This window comes from Rhyacophila brunnea, unplaced genomic scaffold (assembly GCF_057557595.1).
Source record: "Rhyacophila brunnea isolate RB1 unplaced genomic scaffold, BYU_Rbru_1.0 scaffold_10, whole genome shotgun sequence".
NCBI lineage: Eukaryota > Metazoa > Arthropoda > Insecta > Trichoptera > Rhyacophilidae > Rhyacophila > Rhyacophila brunnea.
Window position 1 is genome coordinate 41,850,893 of NW_028232752.1, and position 22,721 is coordinate 41,873,613.

General features: G+C 33.1%; 1 protein-coding gene across 2 annotated transcripts in view; it reads right to left on the minus strand.

Annotated features, from left to right (window-relative positions):
* LOC147079222 (nuclear factor NF-kappa-B p110 subunit-like) overlaps positions 1 to 22,721 on the minus strand; it is a 94,657-nt gene that overhangs the window by 28,728 nt on the left and 43,208 nt on the right. For both annotated transcript variants that reach the window (XM_085954279.1, XM_085954287.1), the window contains exons 4-8: positions 21,147 to 21,301; positions 18,337 to 18,436; positions 16,567 to 16,696; positions 7,349 to 7,453; positions 4,530 to 4,641 (exon numbers count right to left, since the gene is read on the minus strand). In XM_085954279.1, the coding sequence (XP_085810405.1) occupies positions 4,530 to 4,641; positions 7,349 to 7,453; positions 16,567 to 16,696; positions 18,337 to 18,436; positions 21,147 to 21,301 (602 nt within the window). The remainder of the gene's footprint in view (positions 1 to 4,529; positions 4,642 to 7,348; positions 7,454 to 16,566; positions 16,697 to 18,336; positions 18,437 to 21,146; positions 21,302 to 22,721) is intronic.

Sequence of the window (22,721 nt, forward strand, 5' to 3'; positions counted from 1 at the left end):
AAATCTTATGTCATTCATCCATACCACCCGATAGAAATGTACCGAATTTGACACGTATTTTTGGTATATAGAACTCCACGATACATCTTAATTTTTTATTTTATTTTTCTCATTACTTTTGAATATATATTTACCGATTAATAAACTTTTCTAGCTATTTTTCGATAACAACTTTACCTAGAGACATCACCTTAAGAAGAAAGTGTAAAGTGTGTTCCTCCCATAACCTTCGAAAAGAAACTATTTACATGTCCAAAGAGTGTAAACTACCTCTACATCTACATATTGGTAATTGCTTTTCTTCGTATCATTTAAAAAAAAGTGAATTAGTTGTTAGTTCATTTTACATTCATAGTTTTATTTCAAAGTTCTGGTGTTTAATTTGTTTTAAATCTATTCGTACACTATATTATTATGTGACAATAATTATTTCGTGCCTAGCCAGTTATCTAAAGTGGTGGGAATGTATATGCGTGCATTTTATTTAATTGAATTTACTCGAAAATATGCACGCCACTGCACCGTTATCGGCTAGGCCTCAGCGGACATAAAACCAATAAATTAAGTGTTCGTTCGGGAATAAATATGCATTTATTTTAAAACACTTCACAGATTGTAAAGTCTTTGTTATTTTATTTGATAATCAGAGATGTGAGTAGTTAGTGCTAAAAATGGATTTTTGCGTATTCTACAGCAGTGTAAAACATTTTGTATTTGAAAATTTTATTATATTTTTTAATGATAAACAACTGGTCTGCCAAAAATCAAGAAAAAATTGAGGTTGGATTTTTTTTTTGATAAATCTTCCAAAAAACCATTACTGAATTTATTCACAACATTCTTTAAAAAATCGAAGATTCATCCCTGTTTTTTCTGATGGTCATGGTCATACAAAGGTGAAGTGTCATAATCAATGTTTCCTCTAATTTTACATTGCAAGTGTGGGGCAAAAATTCTGCATGTTGACTGTGAATTGTGCAACAATAGATAACAGAAACGAAATAGGCAGGAATTGAGAACCCATACAGTTGAATTATTTATTGCTAGAAAAACAAAAGCTTTGTAAATGCGGTCATTCATATCCATAATTTTACAAACGGCTGTATACCGAAAATATAATAAAGTATACCTACTAATCTATTTTTCAATACACAAATGTTATATGACTTTTTAACTCGATTGAGCTATGTGCCATTGCATGTGCAATTAAATTATTCATTTCTCACATATGCTTCTGTAAAAACTTAAGGTGATTCATCACTGAAACGGCAAATAATTTTCAACCATAGGCGCGACGAAATTTTGCACTCGCTCCCATTCAGAGAGATAATGTAAAGCTGGAAACACGTCATTTTGCTTCGTGATGGCGACGGCCGTAATAATTCTTAAATCGTGTAAAGATGACTTAAAACGTTACCCATTTACTTTAAAAAGAAAACATGTCAATGGATATATTATTATTGTTCCTGATAAAACAATAAACAGAACATTAAATGGACACATGTTGGATTTATAAGACAAATTATATTTGGTTTGACATGCCTCATTTGCACCCGCAACCCGCAATCCGCGCATCACCTAGCGACGATCTTTCTAGACCGTGTCTCAACTGAGGTATGGCCTTAACCCGGCACCTGCCTCAAAAATCGTATGACGCACCATAACTACGCATGAATTTCATTATCGTCTTTGTTCTATACTAAAAAAAGCAATAAAAAATATGTCACAGCTCCAGTCGAGAACCCAAAGCCATTAAGATAATTTCGACACACTAAAAAACCGTAATAAATCAGTTATAATATCAGAAACACTCGAACAAACGAATGCTATCCAAATTTGAAAGAACTTACCGCAAGTCGCCATTTTGTAGCAACTAGTTAGAGCTCTGCGCGGTGTGTAATATTTCGACACTTGTGCATACGTTCCCACGAATCGAGCGTTACTAATTTTCAAGTGCATATCGATAAATCACATATTAATGTCTTCGGGTTGAGTCGTAAACAAATATAAAGGGGACCCTTTTAATATATTTAAACTACACAAACACTTCACTTATTGAATATTATTGATAAATTAACACGAACTCACATATTTAAAAAAAAAAACAAATACAATAATAAACCTATTTTAAAATTCTTTAGATGTGTGATATATTTTAAAGCAAGGTGACAGACATAACGCAACATCACACGTTGGGCACATATAGCGAGAGAGTTTTGTTTTTTTCGGATTTTTTTTAGAATTCCCGCATACGAAACATCTTCTTCTAGGCTTATCGGTATTTTGTGTCGGTAAAATGTATTCTGGCAAATGTCCCGTTGCACTTTTGGGCAATAATCGTACGGGATTATCGCTAGTTGACGCTGTCGGCTTAGGCAGGGGTGCATTTGAAATTCTCACACAATATTTGTCCACTAGTTGTTTTATTACACAGAGTTGAAAATCGCCCAATGTTTTTTTGTCAGATTTAATAAATTTATATAAATAAAAAGCATTTAATAAATATAAGTCGATCATGTGGAATGCGACCTTTTTATACCACTTGATCGATTTTCTCATACACGACAAGTTGCTAAGCATCATGTCGGACTTATCTACCGTACCCATATTTTTGTTATAATCTATAACACATTTTGGTTTTTCAATGTTTTCGCCAGTTCTATAGTTCACTTTTCCCGTTGGTCCAAATGATGCATCGTGGAGGGTGGATAGCATGTGAACATCCCTCCTATCGTGCCATTTCAGAGCCAAAAGTGGACTATTGTACTTAGCCTCGGTATCTCCCTTTTTCAGTTTGCTGAACTCTGGCATATCTTTACGATTTTTTCTCACTGTACCGCAAGCATTCGTTTTGTGAGAGTGAAGGTATTTAAAGAGCGCCGGACTCGAATACCAGTTATCACACCATAAGGTGTGACCTTTCCCGATATAGTCTTTCATTAGCGTTGTCACTACCGCACCGGAAATACCGAGATTTTCATTGTCTTGTATGTCAGTCCCTTCCCCACAATAAATTATAAAGTCAATAATATATCCTGTCATTACGTCACACATCACAAACATTTTTATTCCAAATCGATGTCTTTTGGAAGGAATGAATTGTTTAAAAATTAATCTACCCTTAAACACGATTATGCTCTCATCTATGCAAAGATTCTGATACGGTATCATCGTTTCCCTAAAAATTGTTCTTGTGTGTTCTAACAGTAATCTAATTTTAGCTAGTCTATCATTTGAGGCGGTCACACTAGGATGAGAAAAATGAAGCATTTGTAAAATAAGCTGGTATCGATTTCTAGCCATTATTTTCCCAAAAATGTCTGCATGCAGGTAAGGATCGGTACTCCAATGTTCCTCTATCGACGTGTGCTTATTTCGAGTCATCAGCATTGATACGGCAAAAAATGTATACAACTCCGGCACTGACGTGTCTGTCCAATTGTGTGACCGCGATTTCGGTCCGAGGTCTCCCGCACTGTACGAATGGTTAAAAAATGTATTCGTTTGGTTCACTATTTCCGACATTATATTTTTATTCAAAAAATGTTCAAAGAAAAGACATTCGGGAGAGGATTCGTCCAAGTCGTTCGATGTCACGCCAGATCGACAATCATTGAATTCGTGAACTATTGGAATATACGGACCAGTTCTCCATGACCGCAAAAATTCAATTGGCTCGTCAGAGTCCGTATCGTCAACATCATGATCAGTCTCATGTTGTTCCAATTCCTCTTCCGACATGTCATAATCTGAGTCCAATTCCTCATTAGTACGCACATTTTCTTCCTCCATATTTACGCACTATAAAACTATGAAATGTTTTTAAAATGTTTAACTACAGTATTAAGAAACGCCAAATCACAGAAACCATTAAACTCACACACCATAGTTATTGATATCAGTATTAATTTTCACATTCACTAAAATGGGACACGGTAGACAGTACAAAAAGTATTTTAAAAATCGCGATAAAATAAAATCATACGTTCAATAGTTAATCATGCCAGTTTTAATGTGATAAGTACACCAGACAGCAAAAAAAGTATTTATCAACGATTGCGGTAAATATTCAACTTGTATGCGATAAATACAATCCCGCGCAATGGCCCGCTCGGTTGAAAGTCTGTCGTATACTGCGCAGACGCGGCGCGCAGTTCAAACTGATTTCTGTCGACCGGCAAAACTTGGCCGTACGAATTGGTTCGAAACTTTGGTGATTATTTTATATTTAGAACCAATGCTTTTAAAATATGTCATAGGTGGCAGGAGAAGGACAAATCAGGCCAAATTTACGTGAAAAAATCAGTCCCGTATGATAAATATGGACGCGGTGGCATCGATTTATACACATGCGCATTGCGAATTTGGCCGATTTGTACAAGGTGTGTGACATCGGCGCCGGCCGGGTTAAGGAGAGAACACACATCATAATTTAAACGGGACAATTGAGGTTCCACTTTGTTAAAAGTGGAATATTCCTAAGAATGAAAATTAATGATGTTGTTTTCACAATATGTAGAAAAACTTACCTAAACGCAATACCATATTGATGATGGACGTCGAGCTCTGAAAAGGTGGCATATGATTCCCACGTTCTATTGTCTTCGTCATCCATCTCGAAAAAACGAATTTTGATGTTTTCTGAAAAGAATATTTTTTTTATTCGTGTGGAGAATAACATTACAATACAACAGTAGCAAGGTTCCATGAATTGAGCAACTATATTATAAGGAGTGCAATTAAGTGTACATAAAATTAGACAAAAATTACATAAATATGTAAAAAATAGTTTTCACAGGTAGTACCTAAATATATTGCACTTAAGGGGACGTTCTACAGAATTGGCCTTGAGAATTGAAAATATAATTTTTTTAACATGTGGTCCATAATATCTGGTCTACTAGTTAATATAAAAAGGTTGTGTCAAAGTTGTTTGTGTCAATAAATTTGCTCTATGACTCGATCCGACTCATATTTCATCAGGGCTGTTGAAGACATAAATCATAAATATTTATAATTTAAAATTTTTATTTATAATATATATTATTTAAGTTTTGTGCATCTAATGCCAGGTCCACACTGGCAACAAGTTAAGTTGCTGGCAACCTCGTTAGATTTTACGATAATTATCGTAAAATTTCTTAAGCAATTATGGTAAGTATCGTAAAATTTAATGAGGTTGCCAGCAACTTGTTGCCAGTGTGGAAATGGCTTAATATCCACTGTGGTTCACGTAGTGGCATGGACCTGGGGATAACTAATTCAGGAAGTCAACACCCATGATAGAATTTTTTCCAGTTTTGGTTGCATTATATTCCAAAACTCTTCTGTAAAAATCATTTCCGATTTTATAAATGGAAATTTCTCGGTTGATTTTTTGATGAAATGAAATTTCTCAGATGATAATTATCGCAAAATCTAACGAGGTTGCCAGTGTAGACCCGGCATTAGATGCACAAAACTTAAATAATATATATTATAAATAAAAATTTAAAATTATAAATATTTATGATTTATGTCTTCGTCAGCCCTGATGAAATAAATATGAAATATGAGTCGATCGAGTCGTGGAGAAAGTTTATTGACACAAACAACTTTGATGCAACCTTTTTATATTAACTAGTAGACCAGATATTATGGACCACATGTAAAAAAATCATATTTTCAATTTTGAAGGCCAATTCTGTAGAACTATAATATAAATATTACCTAAAAATCGATGGAATGCTCTTGACGTGCTGTCTCTATCATTGTAATACCTAACCCAACCTAACCCTCATTATTACAATGACAAAAAGTAATATTTTCCATTAAACCACCACTAACCAACTTAATTTAAGATGTCTCAACCAATTCTTTATATTTTTGATTTGTCTGAACTTAATAGGCCTTCCATTGACTGTTTTCGAATGCGATTTTACGCCAGATTGCGTGCGAAATGTATGATTTGCGTTCATCCAATTTTTGTATATAAGCATCTGGCCGAATCCGAACACCGAATGCCCCTCTACCATAAGTTGAACAAACCGATTGCTAAATTTGGCAGTCTATGTTTGACAGGTTGCAACTGACAGAATGCGTTTGTTGATATTGTCATAGGTAGTTGTTTTCTTCCGTGTTTCATTACGATTCAGTGAATTATTTTGATTATTGTCCAACGGTTTAATCAATTTTACAATTGATCCAATAATTGGTGCTTCATTTTATTCCATCATGACTGCTTTATTTATACTAAACTTTGCTTTCGTAGATGAAGCTAATCGTAAATTTTGTAAAAGCGATGACGCTTTCAAATTCAAGAGTCTCATTAGTAAATACACATCAGACGCAGATTCATGAAAATCTAATTAATATAATATTATATTGATAACAACTCAATTCACATGATTGTGCTGGAATCGATGTATGAATAATTATATGGTATACTATCACGATAACCATTTACTTTTATTTGTTTACCTTCCACGTTAAGAGATTTCCAATAAATAAATATTGTAATGATTATATTTATTCAATAACATTTATTCGGCATTCAGATTATCCAGCCATAATGTAATATAAATCGAAAAATAAAAGAAATATGTAAGTATGTAATAGCGAGTTTAACATCTTTCATTGCCATTATACATACCACTAGGGATATCTACCGGCAAAATGCGAAAATTTATCGTTTTTATTAAACAGTTAAGCGCCCATAGACATCAAAAAGTGACAATTGAGAAAAATATTATTTTGTTTTTATATAAGGAATGCTTGTTCCAAATATATGAGCATGTCCACCGTTATTCGAATGGAGCATAATGAAACACAACCGCACCCGAATATACACATTCACACGCAACTGCATGAACGCTAGAGTAGTTTTATTATGGTAATAAACGGTTCCGTCGTAAAGTGAGACCGTCATAAACGGTTCGTTTTGGCCTATTTCCATTGACGGCCTATAAGTCAAATGCTTTTTTTTAGGTAGAATCAAGTTCAAGAGGCTTCTTTCCTTCCTTACCAAGATTTTTTTTTATATTCATCTTTTGTAGATAGGTCTCGCCAGATTGAACATGAAAATTTCTAAAATTCTCAAGAATCTAATTTATAATTTCTCAAACAATGAGAAACCCAAAATTTCAGAAAAAAAAACTCGAGAAAGAATGATTTGATTGTGTTGAGAATTCTCAATCGTAACACAATTATTGATACATACTGTTTATTGTGCAATTTCTAAATATCCTCAGCTCTTCCACATATTATCTGTAGCCCCCACTTCCCGTCAATTCACACTGCACACAACACCAATGTGACAACTAGAATATAGAAGTCACGCTGTACAATATTCTGCCATTCCACAACTTACTTTTTGACACTTTTTCGATGAAGAATAAGATTTCCTCACCACCAGTGCAGCAGCTTGCCGACAGACTCATTCGGACAATCTTCAATTCACCCTTCTCTGCACTCTCTGTAAAATAAATAATTAAATAGATAAAATTAACAATTTAATTATCACTCTCAAGGCGAGGGGTATACGAGGCATCATCACTAGGCATACACCGCTCACCACACTGCCCAAGTAGTTAGTAGCTAAATAGTGAGATGTTTGCCTTTCTTTAAAACTAAATTGACAGCATATTTTTTTAACCATTCCTTTTTTGATTTCCTTAACCAGCCAACTCACCAATAGGTATATAAAAGTCATTTTCAAATTAACCATGAAAAAGCCTATGTGACCTTGCCGTATCATTGTAATTGAATCACACAAATTAAATCACTCACGGTCTACAACAGGAGTGAGAAAAGAGAAGGTGTGAATCCCCACATTTTACACTGAGACGTATTTTGCCCTTACCATACTTACTCTTTGCACAGTGGGAGGAAAGTTGGACAATGAGTGCCCAAGAAAAGACCTAAACTTATAATTTCCACAACAAATGGGACATTGCGTATTTATTTATGATGGTTGAAAGCAGTGGTGAAGGGTGACTTTTGAAAAGACGTAGGCTGCGGAGAAAGCACTCGTCAGGTATACGGGAACGGGAAATAAGAAGATAATTCGATATTACTACTGATGAATAGGTACACACTAATGACAATGACACACTAAATCGATGAAATTTCAAAGCTCACTGATGATATAAAATTAACCAATGAAATTGAATTGCGTATTTTCTTAAACATTTATAAACGTAAATATATTGTCATCTTTGAAAAAATCCATTGTTGTGTATCTGTTCCATAACAATTCATAATTTCTCTCGTAAAACTAGACATCCTAAAATACTTTTATATTTAAAACTGACGAATGACTTAGGTACAATATCAGATCTCAACTGACATGACTGACTAACTGATAAATTAAAATCATGAGATAAATTATTTTTTATTTCTAACAACAGTCAATTTTACAACTTACAACATTACATACGGCAATTTCCGTTTATACGCGCGTTTTTGAATATACATTTTTATAGTGGCATCTATTTATTTTTACAAAAAACATCTAACAATAAAATTCTTGCTTGGTGGATAAATGCAAAGTCGATTTTACCCGAACCAAAATGTCATTTTCGGTCTTTAATTTAATCGATACGAAAACTTCGAAAATAACCAATCGACGAAATGTTAGGCCCATAAGACTCATATAAGCCACGTAATTAATGTGATTGATGTCCATCACTTTTAAAATGTTAAATTTTGCATGCTCAGCTCAGTAAAGTCTTCCGTATACAATATAACCTCGATAATTCGAAATCCAAGGGACCCTGAAAATTTGTTTTCGAATTAGCGAAAATCGCTATAAATCGAATTTTTCGAAGAAAAAAAAAAATTTTCGTCAATTTGTATGAAGACGATGTAGTATTGAAAAATAGTGTTACGTGGTATTTACCAGTCAAATAAGTAATTCAATGGTGAACTAGTTCGAAATAAGTGTTTTTTATAGAGTAATCAGACATCCAGTTAGATAGGTACCTACCTACCTACCAAGAATAAAAATTCTTAAATAAGAATGTTGTTCCTTACGAAAATCTTATCTAGATTCATACAAATTCACAGTAAAAACGGGTACCTATGTAGTTGTATATTGTATTTATTTAAAATAAAATTCTTTAATATTCCATAAACAATAATAAAAATGTCAAGTGAACCCATTTATGTAGTGTATTATGTAGTGAACTAGTCCTGTCAAACAAAGGGTCACTGTGTATTCATTATTGCCAGTTTAATGTAAACATTCAGTTGTTATCAACTTAAATTTTAAAAGAAAAGAAACTCATTGTTTATTTATTTTATGTGTCTGACATAAAATTTCATTTACTGTTTACACCTGCATGGATCTGACATAAAATTCTGGTATACTTCTCGTTGAAATAAAGTCTCGACACTTTATTCAATGGCAACATTGGAATAAATATATGCGGTGTTTACATATGATATTGTAATTTATTCGGACACTTATTTTGTATACTTCTCAAAAACGTTATGTCAGTTGTCAATATGGGAATGTTAAAAAAGAAAGCAGCGAGTGTTATTATTTTAAGTCCTTAGGCAACAAAAAGGAGGAAAAATGGTCTAGATGGGTGCGGGAATGGATTCAGCGACGAGAAGAACTAGGTGCCTTCCGTTTAATGTCAGAGTTTAAAATCGAAGATCCAACTCAATTTGTGAACTTTAGTTTGCAAGATTGGACCTTTTGCCAAAAAACAAGACACACAATTCAGAAATGCGTAGAAGAACGATTAACAGTAACATTGCGATATCTAGCACTTGATCGTCATTGCATATTCAATATAATATTATCGTACCTAATACGAGTGCAGGTGTGGGCCAAAATGAATTAGGTAATACCATTTGAAGCGCATTTTTTCTTCACAGAGTGCATCAGAATTAATCGTATGTGCCGAGAACAAGCGATATTTTATTTTCGAACAAAATCCATAGAACACGGCACATCCGATTTATTTCTCATTGTCTATGATTTTTGACAGATCGCTACAGTACATTTATTAACGTAAACGTTGGGCATACATTCATGGTGTACCTATGATTATTGATTGTCCGTTGTTTTAGAAATATACATATGCAATTCACTAGGTACCTGTCAAACTACGAATATTGTGTCAGGTACTTGACATAAAAGTAGACGGTGGTCCAACTTCGGTGATATATCGCTCCAAGTTCGAACTTGTCGAATACCCGGTGTTTACATTTGCGTATATAAGTAGATTGAATAAGTGGTAGGTGAGAGTCGACACACGCAAAATAAGTGGCAGATACAAATATACTTACTGTTTACACTTAAGTGAATATGGTGTCATACATAAATATGACGATATTAGTGTCAAATGTAAACGTACCATTAAAAACGTAATTCAGTTAGTTACTTAATAATTACGAAATTTCGGGAATAAATGTTTTTTTTACTGAAAAACATTTAATGGCTATGTGCTAAGATTACCTTGTAAAACAACATGTTTTTCACATTAATAAAATAATGGATTCTGAATTTACATGAATGAACCTTGATTGACATCCACTGCAATAATATTGATGCTTGGATAAGTCATTTGTGTCATATTAGGAATTTTTGGGTATTTCCACAACTTAAACTTTGGGTTTTGCCTCCCATCAGTTAATTTGCAGGTGTTTGCCTACTTAATTGCAGTCATTAAATTTATTACTTTCCAAGAAAATAAGTATTTTACTATTATTTATTTCGATTTATATGGATAAAAATGGCCTTTGGGACCAATTTATTTCATAATTCTAAATAACGAATATTTCGATTTATAACGAACTTTTTGTATGCAAAATGATTCTTGGGGGTTAAAATTGACGAAAAATTCGAACGGCGAAATTCGATTTATCGTTTTTCGAAAATTATAGAGGTTCTACTGTATTTACAAATAGTGACACAATAAGTACAAATAGCATTAATAGTGTACATTGCAATAAATGATAAATGTTTTAAATTATAAAGTTGTGAGAAGTACAGTGGTATTAGAGCAGTCACCGGCCACCGCTGACCCGCGTATAATTATAGTCACTGATAATGTTGCTATGAATAAAAATATTGAACAAACATAATAATAGTGTTTTATTTCATTAAACTGAAATACAAAATTATGTAAATCTATTTCCAACAATATTTTAATTAAATAATAATATTTTAATTTGATAGTCAGTCATATTGGTGCAGTAAAGTCGTATTATATTTTATGATTCATAAAAAATAATATCCTGAAGTTCAACTTTGATTACAAACTTGTGTACTCTATTTATTTGCGTTTCATGGAATTGTTTATAGAAATAATGATGGTTCACTACACACTAGAACCAGATTTTAGATTATTTTTAGTCTATGCATTGCGACCATTAACTTATTTGTCGATATAACAAACACCAGCAAGTTTTGACATTTTTTTCAGTTACTTATAATATATTAACACTTATCGGTCCGGCAACACCACATTGGCGTCTTTTGCGAGCTGAACGTTACGGTCCGGCGACGCCAACGTGGCGTTTTCACTTATGCATATTTTTACTGTGAAAAATAAATAAGAAATTTAATATTTGCTTGCAAGATCTATCGACAGATGGTTGAATGACATGTGCAAGTAAAAGCAAGATGGAAAAAAATATTTCGGGGTTTTTACAGAGATGACGGACGTAATACCATTCAGTATTTTTTTGTACCTATACCATTTTTTTTAATTAGTTACAAGCCCATTTCTAGGCCAGTGAATCATGAGACATAAACAAAAAAGGTAATAAACAGTTCAGTGTCAGTCACTTCAACTTCGAAATTTAATTGTCAACCCTTTTCAGTGGTAGTCAACCATTTATGAACCTGCATTCTTTTTTTTTAAATGTACGCGATCTTTAGCTGTGAAATTGCGTGCTATTTGATATTTTGTCTTTAATGGTTTACTACCCATGAAACGTCCACCATGCTTCATCATCCATGATAGAAATTTTAACTTGAAAATGAGAACAGTTATAAATGTGAACTTGTTGTATCGCGTTGTCATTTTCGTTCACTTTTTTCGGGAGATTATCGCTTGTGTAACTGCATAAATAATAGCTATTATTATTTATATTTATTGCACTAATTTCATTGAAAAAATAATTAATCTAAGTATATTTTAGCTAGGATATATATTTTTTATTAGTTTTATCTCCAAAAAAACTTTTTAAAATGGAGGACCAATCGTTTTTAGAGGAAAACTATGCGGATTGTATGTCAGATATTCCTAGTGACTGTGAAGATATCGGAGATTTTAGTGATATTGAAACAGACTCATTTGCTCCTTTGAGAACACGCCCACGTACAACATATTTCGCGAGTGATTCTGAGGATTCAGAAACTAAGGCCGACAATGAGGAACGATGATGATCCGCCGAGAGAGAACAAGCCATTTGAAGGATTATCAGGAGTGACATTTGACACTGATAATTTAAGTCCTGAAACTAAATCTAAAAAATGGGTAGACATAACCATGTCGGAGTTAAAAAAGTGGTTCGGGTTGGTGATAATAATTTATTGGCATTGTCAGAAAAGCGACTCTAGTCTTATTGGTCGACAAATCCACTTATAGACTCGGAAAACTATGCCACGTAATCGGTTTTTCAAATATTGCGTTATTTACATTTCACTAATAATGAAAAATGAAATTTCACGATTTTTTGTTGATTTTTTGTTGGCTAGGCCTCAGCCGACATAAAACCAATAAATTAGTTACAAGTGTTCGTTCGGGAATGAATATGCATTTATTTTTAAACACTTCACAGTTTGTGTGAAGTCTTCGTTATTTTATTTGATAATCAGAGATGTGAGTAGCTAGTGTTAAAAATGGATTGATACGTATTCTATAGCGGTGTAAAACATTTCGTATTTGAATATTTTATTATATTTTTTAATTAAAAAATAATATGAATACGTGTATTAAATAAGGCTCTAAGTACCAAAAAGTAGTATTGCCTGTAGTTACAAAATACCGAGTCATTGCAGTAAAATTTCATGAAGCAGACCTTTTGAAAAATGTACTTTTACAGTGTGAAGCAATCACGGCAGCTTCTATAATTTTAGGTATTAAGAACTCGCAAGTGTCAACACACCATCTTCAGCTATTTTATATTGAATGCCGTTGACCACTGCAGTGCTACTTATACCATTATAAATAAAACACGCCAACGGACTTACAACGTCGACAGTTTTAATTATTTTGCTGTATTTTTTTGACTTGCTTTAGGCACTTAGACTATAGTTGAAGTTATTGGCGTTGGTATGTAGAACATTTTTCTATAAAAATGTCAGTTTTTATTTTTTTGGTACTTCGCGCCTTAATTAATACACTTTTTCATATATTGTGATTGCTTTATATCAATAGGCTGTTTCCTTTACATTATATTTAACAAATTGAACTAATCTAATAACATATAATCAATAATTTACGAAAATTTACAAATTATATACTTTATCTTTATGGAACGCGGGCCAGAGGTTGACAAGTGTTGAATAAATGACACAATTTGATGCTTTGATATATTTTAAGTATTTTCTGAAAATTTTATTGAAATATATCAATAGGTTCAAAAGTTATACCATTTTTAACTTCGCGATCGAAATTTGTTGATTTTCATTAAAAAATACCGGATATTGGTGTAGGTACTTCGCGAAAATTCGCAGATCTTATAATGTTAATATATACATAGTGTTATTTGAATTTTATTTGCGATTGTATAAAAAAATAAGCTTGTAGCAAAACTGAGAATAGTTTGCAGTTATAGTTCAACTTTACTAGTACCGATTATCAAAAATGATTTAAGATGCTGATCCGTCAAATTGGATCTGTAGTATCTATTTTCGTACACGTGCCAAATAATACAGAAAATAATTCTTCATTGCAAATCTGAAAAATAATTCTCAGAGCACACTAAGCATTAATCTTAACTATAGATGAATCTGAAATGCAAAATGACTAGGAGCTAATCTAATCATTAGCCTTATTAACTCAGTTTTACATTCATAATCAGGCCTTGTCCAGATGGCACAATTTGACTCGCGCGCATTCCAGGTACATGTGACCTCAATGAGCTGCCCACATGCAGTCGTGACGTGTCACCTCTCGCTCGCAGTCGAGGTACAGGTGACTTCACTGAGCTGTCCACATGCACTCGCGGCGTATCGCGGCGAGATACGCGTCATCCGGACAAGCTCTTCGGCTCCATCCTCACAGAAGGTTTTCTACAACATCTATATCTATGATAACTCGAGGAAAATAAAAAAAAATGTTCCGATTTTCATTTCCGAAACTCCGTAAAAGAAAAACGTTCAGAATGTAAAACAACATGTTAACTGAATACATAAAATAGTTTGTAAAACACCATATTATTAACAAGGTGGTATAAATCATAATAAGTGAATGCTCTTTTAATTAGAAAGTCAATCGATTGATGATAAGACTGAATCACTGTTATCAGTCATAACAGTGCTAAAATTTTGTTCAATGTTACTTCACGAGAGTTATGAATCCAGCACCTTCACGAATTGAGGACATATTTAATAAAAGATAAAGCCGAGATGCATAGAATATAAACAATCACTAAACACAAATTAGCCATTATTCGGCGTTTAATATTTAGAGTGTGCATCTTGCATACAACGATATGCGCACACAAACGGTACAGTGAAACAAATCTGTGTCATATTTTATCCTCTCTATTAACCTAACACTCTCAACATATATTGTCATCCATGTAGACAGACGCCATCTTAATAATATATTAATTTCATGTTTACGTCGATAAAAAATGAAAAGACCATGTAGGTACTTTCACAATTTATTATTTTATGTCAATACAAAATTATCAGGCGTTCGGAATTGGCAAAAATTTTGATTGCAGAATGCAACATTGCCTTACTAATAAAGACTTTCGCATCCATCATAAAATTTAATGTGCATGGCAGGAAAGACTAATTATAGCAGAAGTAAATGATTATTACATACAGTGTTTTTATTACTCAGATTTTGAGAGACAATATTTATTTACTCAAGATGGGAAAAAATTCCCCCTCAATGTAATGTTTAATAATACATTTTTATGAAAAACAAACTAAAAATGCCAGATGTCGGTGAATCATTATTTCAAGTAAAAGTAAAAAATACAATTATATTAATCACTCACTCACAGCAAGATAAAAATAATCTACATGAGAGTTTTCCTGGAACTCTTATCTGTATTTGCCAAAGTATAAAAGTTTACATCACTGTTTATATAATTGGCACAACAATAAATTATTAATCTAATAAGATAAAATTGTATGAAGTTGCAACTAAGTAAACTTTACAATTTGCAAAGACAGCCAAGACTAATTATAAAACTAACAAAATATCATGTTATTGATTTTATCTATTTCCAAGAACTGAACATAATGGCTACTTGGAATGATATCACCTTTTATCACATGCAGATGAAAATATAAACAATGCTTATACACTTAGTAAATTGTTACATAAGCACAGAGCCCCAGTGGGAATATTTAACACCCCTCTGACGATTTTAATGAATCTCTTTAAAAGTAAGGATAATGATTCCACATAATGTTATGGATTCATTACAATTATTAACCTATGTTGATTGTTGATGATATTGATATTATTGCCTGGTACCAGTCCCACAACTAGAAGCAACCCCTATCTGCTGTAAATATGGGGCTAACTAAAGGGGAACAACCGAAAGCAAAACAAAGTATATGCTGCTGAGTCTACACATTAAAATAGTTGCAGCCTTATGCCTTATCGTTGGTGGCTATGCAATGCTTCCGAAACTATAGTCATTTGTCTTCTCAGGTCAATGAAAATTGGTTGCGGTTCCATAAATACCAATTCAACCGTAGTAACAATTCAAGTTGTTCTGGAATCGTTGTCAAGGGTAGAAATACATAATGTTCGAATTATGTCCTCTATAATTCAATCTATTTTCATTAATACGTTTATTACAAACTAGTTTTATATAAAATGATTATTTTTTCTAAGTATTATTTGTTTTTTTTTATGTGCCGGCCACAGGCATCTATTGCGACGCCGATAAGATGATTTATCACATCTCGCCGGGCCCAACACGTTACCGTTCACATGTCTCACTCTAGCGAGCGCAGGCGACTTTTGTGAGGTTGTTTTCGGTTTGATTTCGGATTTAATCAATTAGTCACACACATAACAGTTAGTCATACAATGTCATCTTATCAGCAGGGTCACATGTCACAGTGCATACATAAACTTTTACTATGCGAGTCTATCTTTAGATACTTAGAAGGAATATTCTCAGGCCAAGCTGTAGAAACATACAAAAGGGCTACGTCGGTCACCCCATTTAGGAAAATACATAGACATGGCCACTGACGATGTATTGGCCGTTGAAGTCCAAATAAAAAAATTACCAATTTCGCTACTGCACATCACATTATTATGGACTGACAATTTTGTTTAAACGAATTCAAACGGCACTAAGTAGAACCAGAAAAAATGCCGTTATGCAGTAGGTAGGCAATTAAAGAGATTTGACGAAACTCACTCAAATTGTCAATGGGAGACGAATAGACAGGAGCACATATCGGTTCGCTTTTAGAGTTGTATGCAGTGAAGCATAAACAGACGGTGTTCAATTTAATGTTGGACACTTCTGCTTCACAAAATTGCTGCAGCTGTAAAACAAAAAATCAATTATTCCACATGTAGAAAAATCACAGGGTTGGAGTTAGGTTACAAGCCCAGGATTTCAGGATTAGTACATAATATTTATTTTCTAATCCCAATCCTACCAGCCGTTCACTGTCTACATACCCTTAACAATACAATTTATAATACAGATTTTTAATATTATAGTAATATTCTTAACATAATTAACAGGTTTAAAAGGAGAACAAAGTGGATCATCAGCCAGATTAAATTTTGTAGTAAATTTGACATGAGTTTACTAAAACTGCTACAACTTTTGAATTATATGTTTAATTTCAATATTTTTTAAAACTTGCATAGGCATTGAAGCACTTCAATTTATACTTATCTTTTAAAATAAGTAGGTAGATTTTTAAGGTATGTTTTAAGAAAAATAAAACATTGTTACTAATGACAAGTGACGCCAAATCGACACTGCTTATCCAGAATCACTTGGTCAACAGCAGCGTCAAATTGGCACTGATTGTTTCTAATGGATTAATAAATAAACAAATAAGGAGGAAGCCTTCACCTGACATTGTTCATAAATATATTTTTTTTAAATGAGAGTTTGATCAAGAGATAGAGCAACAATGGGTTAGGAGTGAATGGATTACAATCATCCATCATAAAAAAAACCTCCACATATTATCACATGACCATACATAGTAATTTACTCTTTGCATTCAAGCTGCCGCCGGCTGACATAGCCATAAGACATTTCATTTTCCGTCCATACCATGAGTGGCCAACACGCGGCCCCCCGCTGGGTGTCAACTTGTGGCCCGTGGAGTAGTGAGAAAATAAAAATAATATCAAATGCTGCCGCTAGATGTGCTAATTTCACAAATTGAGATTCGATATTGGTTCAAGATTTTATGTGATATTCACCGTGTGCTTTTTGCTGCATTTGCAACGCCATTCTCCTTAGACGTGAATTTATTACCGGGAAATTTACAAATGGAACATTGTGAAATATGTTGCGATGAACAATTAAAGGAGAAATTTCATCAGGTTGGTATGGTAGTTTTACAAAACATATTTAGACAAGGAGAAATATCCTGCATTTTACAAACATGCTCTAATGATGACTTTGCTATTTGGAAACACTTGCACGTGTGAACAGCTTTTTAGTCGGATGAAACATATCAAATCCTAAATGAGAACATGAATCATTGATGTGCATTTGGAAAACTGTTTGCGTGTCGGAACAACCTCACTCGATATGGATATTGATGCATTTAGTTCTGCCACACACAATCAAACATCTCACTAAAATTTATTATTTTTATATTATTTTATTTATTTTTTATTACTTATTTAAAAAAAGTCTAATCTAATAAATATGTTTGATTCTCATTTTTGTTTATTTTATTAATATATAGGTATAATATATATTTCTTTTTTGTTTTGTACTTAAAATCGGTTGTGCGGCCTGGTAGGAAATCTCATTTTTTGAATCTGGCCCGGCTGCTGAAAAGGTTGGCCACCCATGATATATACCCTGTGCAGGCATCCTCCGCTGACAGTGTTCCACACTTCGTATCGGGGAAGTGTTTGCGGAGGTAAGGTTATAATGGTGCAAGCTGTTCAAGGAATAAAATCTATAAAAAGAATACACCCTTACCTGTAGTTTGCTTCGTTTATCGCCAATAGCAGAATGTTTACGGTAAAGTTCCTCAAAAATCTGTTTTTTTGCAGTATGTATAATTGCCATTCCAGAAAACCTATAAACAGAAAAAGATTGCAATGAGAGATACAAAAAGACAGTTGGAAGTAGTTGATCAAGACTAGGGATTCCAATCCCAGGATCCCGAACTATTTCCGATACCTATGAATCCCGGGATTGGTGAACATAATCCTGAAACTTTCGGGATTGATTTTTTTTATCAATTTTAAAGGAAAATAAAATATAACAGAAAAAATACTTTTAATAACATATACTTAACTACATTAGAAATAAACTTGTTTATTAAACTTAGTTATTTTAACTTTTGAACTTTTATTTGACTCGATTTATTACCCATGTATTGTATTGCCAATTCATTTTATTTTTTCACATAAATTAAGAAAAATGAGAAAGATTGGAAAAAGACAATGCTTCGCACTTTTAACAAAGTGATTCCACCATGATCTCGTATGTTTTACGACAGTTTCTTATTTGGCTGACTAATTAGATTTATGAAGCCGAATATGATATGAATTTGAGAAATAGAATAAATAAATCAAGAAACATTTAAGAGACGTTTCTACCAGAAAATGCTATTCTGGAGACCCACTGGTCACAGGGGGAACCACCGGATAATAAATAACCATTTTTTGCTGACTTACGCAATGGTAAAAACATCAGAAAAAACTAAAAAAACTAACACTTCATGCTTTGATATTTCTTCAGGCATATTATTCAGAATAATGTTTTAATTACTTAAATTTTTTATTTTATTATATTGTGTTTATTGTCAACACAATTTGTTATTTTTTATTTTAATTGAACTTGTATTGGTTATCTTTTCATAAATAAATAAAACTGTTTAACTCTCACATAATTATTTATATTACAATATTATTTACTCCATTAAACCTATGTATTTCCAAAATTGAACGTACACAATATTAACAATGTCTTAAATAGTATAAATTTAATTATACTAGATTTATTTTTGACCGATTTTATCAATGTTTTTGTATATATAAAAATTTAATATTAACTATCGGAAAAATGCCAATCCCGGGGTCATCAAATTGTAATCCCGAAATCCCGGCATCAAAAATTTGACTCGGGATTGGATTCCCTGGTCAAGACCCATTCAGGGTTATATTGCTAAGAGAAAGAAGAAGAAGATACGGGGGCAAAATCAAGTAATTCTTAGTGCCGTCACTGCTGACTTTACGAATACAGTTCATAGTCTTACTGCTTTCTGTTAAAAGTTAGTATTAAAGCTATCAATCCATAGTACTTTAAATAATATTTCATTCTCTTCCACCATCAATGTGGAACCCTCACTGCGTCATTCACACTGATAACATTGAAACAAGTCGAAATTAATTCTTGTTCACTAAAAACGTTCCCACTAAATTGCCCAAATAGAACAAATAGAACAACTTCCAAATGTAATCATTAGCAAACTAATATATATAAATAATATCTGACCTTGATTTTTTTTAATTTTAAACAACTACACATAAGTTGCCACAATTATTAGCGTCTACAATAAATTATAACATCTCTAAAGTAAACACACGGCCTCACATTTTTTACTAACACCTAATCGCAAATACAAACTGATTAATAAGATAAAAATGTGAAAGTCAGTCGCCATGACCAAAGCATTGAAGTCGGATTCTGTTAATTATTTTATGACGGTCAGGATATAAAATGCAAGACACAAATAGCACTGAGTGTCCTCAAATATCACGAATATTGAATGCGTGTTTCATTTATGTGGCTAACTTAACTTTAATGCATATTGTTATGATACAGACGTAACTATTGCAGTTTCGAAATAACAGGGTTTAAAAAAGTACTTATTATTGTTTATTTACACTGATTTTTTTGCTTTAACACGGTTTAAAAAATCTAAAAAGAATAAAAATACGTATGTATGTACCTATTTGTCAAAAAATTGCGTTGCAATGGACCGCACGCCACTGGTGCATACACATGTTATCACCGGATGCCACCCAGACATACATACGTACATACATGGCACCACTAGTCAGTTTGATACGAGAGACGCGCCGCGTGCTTCGGTGTCAGCGTCATTAAATATTTCCAGCGATGAGAGTGATTTTTCGCCAGTGAAAAACAGCAGTAAACGGGCACGTTTATTGTCAAGTAGCGACACTGAATGAATATATTTCTCTATGCTAAATTTAATTTAAATCGAAAACTATGTATTTTTACGTATAAATATTTTTATGTGTAAATAATAAATAAATTCGATTTATTTTAAAGTTCAAAAATTTTGTATTTTCAGTTGATTTTAAGTAATGGAACCTCCCATCTACCATTTTTGTATGGGCACCTTATCTTTTATTACACAGTTTTGTTTTGCACGGTAGTCTTTGGAACGTATCCCCCGTGCAAAAGGAGGATCGGGTGTATTGTTAAACATATGTTTAAATTTATCCCATATTTCTCCAGCCTCACCCCACTTTCTATTTTTATTGTGTTCCCTGGATACTATATAGTCTAGTGACCTGACTGCAGAACTGTTTTGTTCATTCGCCCCGTTCATAAGTTGTTCGGAAGCTACTTACCATTTTATAGCAACTGGATAACTGTTTTTTTTTTTTTATATTAAACGCTTAATAAATTATAGCTACCACCTAATGTTTTGTACTCACATTAATTTCAGCATCTACTATCCTATCCTAACTTAATAACATGATAACCTATTAATCATTATATTACTATGACAGAACAATTATAATTACTTTGCAGTATATCCTAGCTGCGGGCCGACATCCTCGCAGATGAACTCAGCATCAGGTTCTGTGGAGCGCATCAAACGATGCGCGTGAGGGTAGTGAAACATGTTGCTTTGCACCAATGAACAAACAATCCTGGCTCGGTCATCGTAGTTCTTCAACTGCAGATTTTAAAAATCGAAAATTATTATAACAATATTAAAAGATTCAATTTACATATTATATTATTCAATCTCTCCAGGTATGGGTCTGGCATGTTCTTAGGGAGTGACATAATATATGGATGACCCCTGACATGGTTGTATTTAAAAACAAAACTCTTAATTCATAAAACAAAACCTACCTAATTTAAATACAGTGAGTCCTCGACTTACGTGATTAATTCGTTCCGAAGATCTTCATGTAAGTCAAAAAGTCGCGTAAGTCAAATAAAACTTAAAATCACGCAATTTTTTAAATAATGTGTAAGTTTCAAAAGATAAGTGAAAATAAAATGGACCTACATTCATACTTTCAGAAAACATTATTGGTTGGTGAAGTGGTATGATTTTACAATCCCCAGCAGAATTTCCACTAAGTAAAGGGGTTAGCCTATCTTCAGACACCTTAAAACCTGGCATAGATTTTTCTAGTTGGGATATATTATTATAATATGACTTATGTGGCATATTTTTCCAATAAGCCCAGTTCCATCCACATTAAAATATGTTGTGGCAGGTAATCCTCATTTTTATGATTTCTGCTAGACTCTTGATAAAATTCATAGCTTCCTCTGTATCTGCTTAACTCGGCAGCCTCGTCTGTTACTTTGGTGTTGTGTAGTTTATTACGGCTTTTAATTTTTGAAACCGTCTGTGGCTTGCAGTGAATGTATTAGTATCCACTCAACACTATCATCATATTTACACTTTGTCTTCCAAAAGACTCAAGGCTTTATCCTGTATGAGTACAGGAGGACCTCGACTTTCGCACATAATTGATTCCTGAAAAGGTGTACGAATGTTGAATGTTCGAAAGTAGAGAGAAGTAAAGAAAAAAAAATTAAATTGTGTATTTGAAAATATTTATTTATCAAGTAAATATAAGATATTTAAGAGGCGTTTAAGAAACATGTTCAAGTGGGGTTTGCGGGTGTTTCCCTTAAAAAGTTATCAAGAGTTAACTGTTTGCCACTCTTCTTTTTCTTATTTTACATAAAATATTTTAAATGGTAAATTATTAACTTTACAATATTGCTTAACTGCTGTCACGAAATGTAAAGTGAACCAATTTTTAAATATTAATGCAGTAAACACAGGCTTTTTTATTTGATTTCAAATAACTGGAAGCAATTCTTTATCTTTCCCTTTCCAGTGGCGCACCCAGGATTTACTATTGGGGGGGGCCCAAGGAGGAGAATATAAATTAGTCCCATAGGCTCTTTTTCTTCTTCATATACTTATTTTTACATATTTTCACAATACATGGCGATATATTATTTGTACAGTTTCTCCAAGTTTTTATTAAATTGGAGGCATAGTGGCGGTAACCGTAGAGCGTGTCATCAGCGACTGGCGGATTGGAAATGACTAACAGTGACCA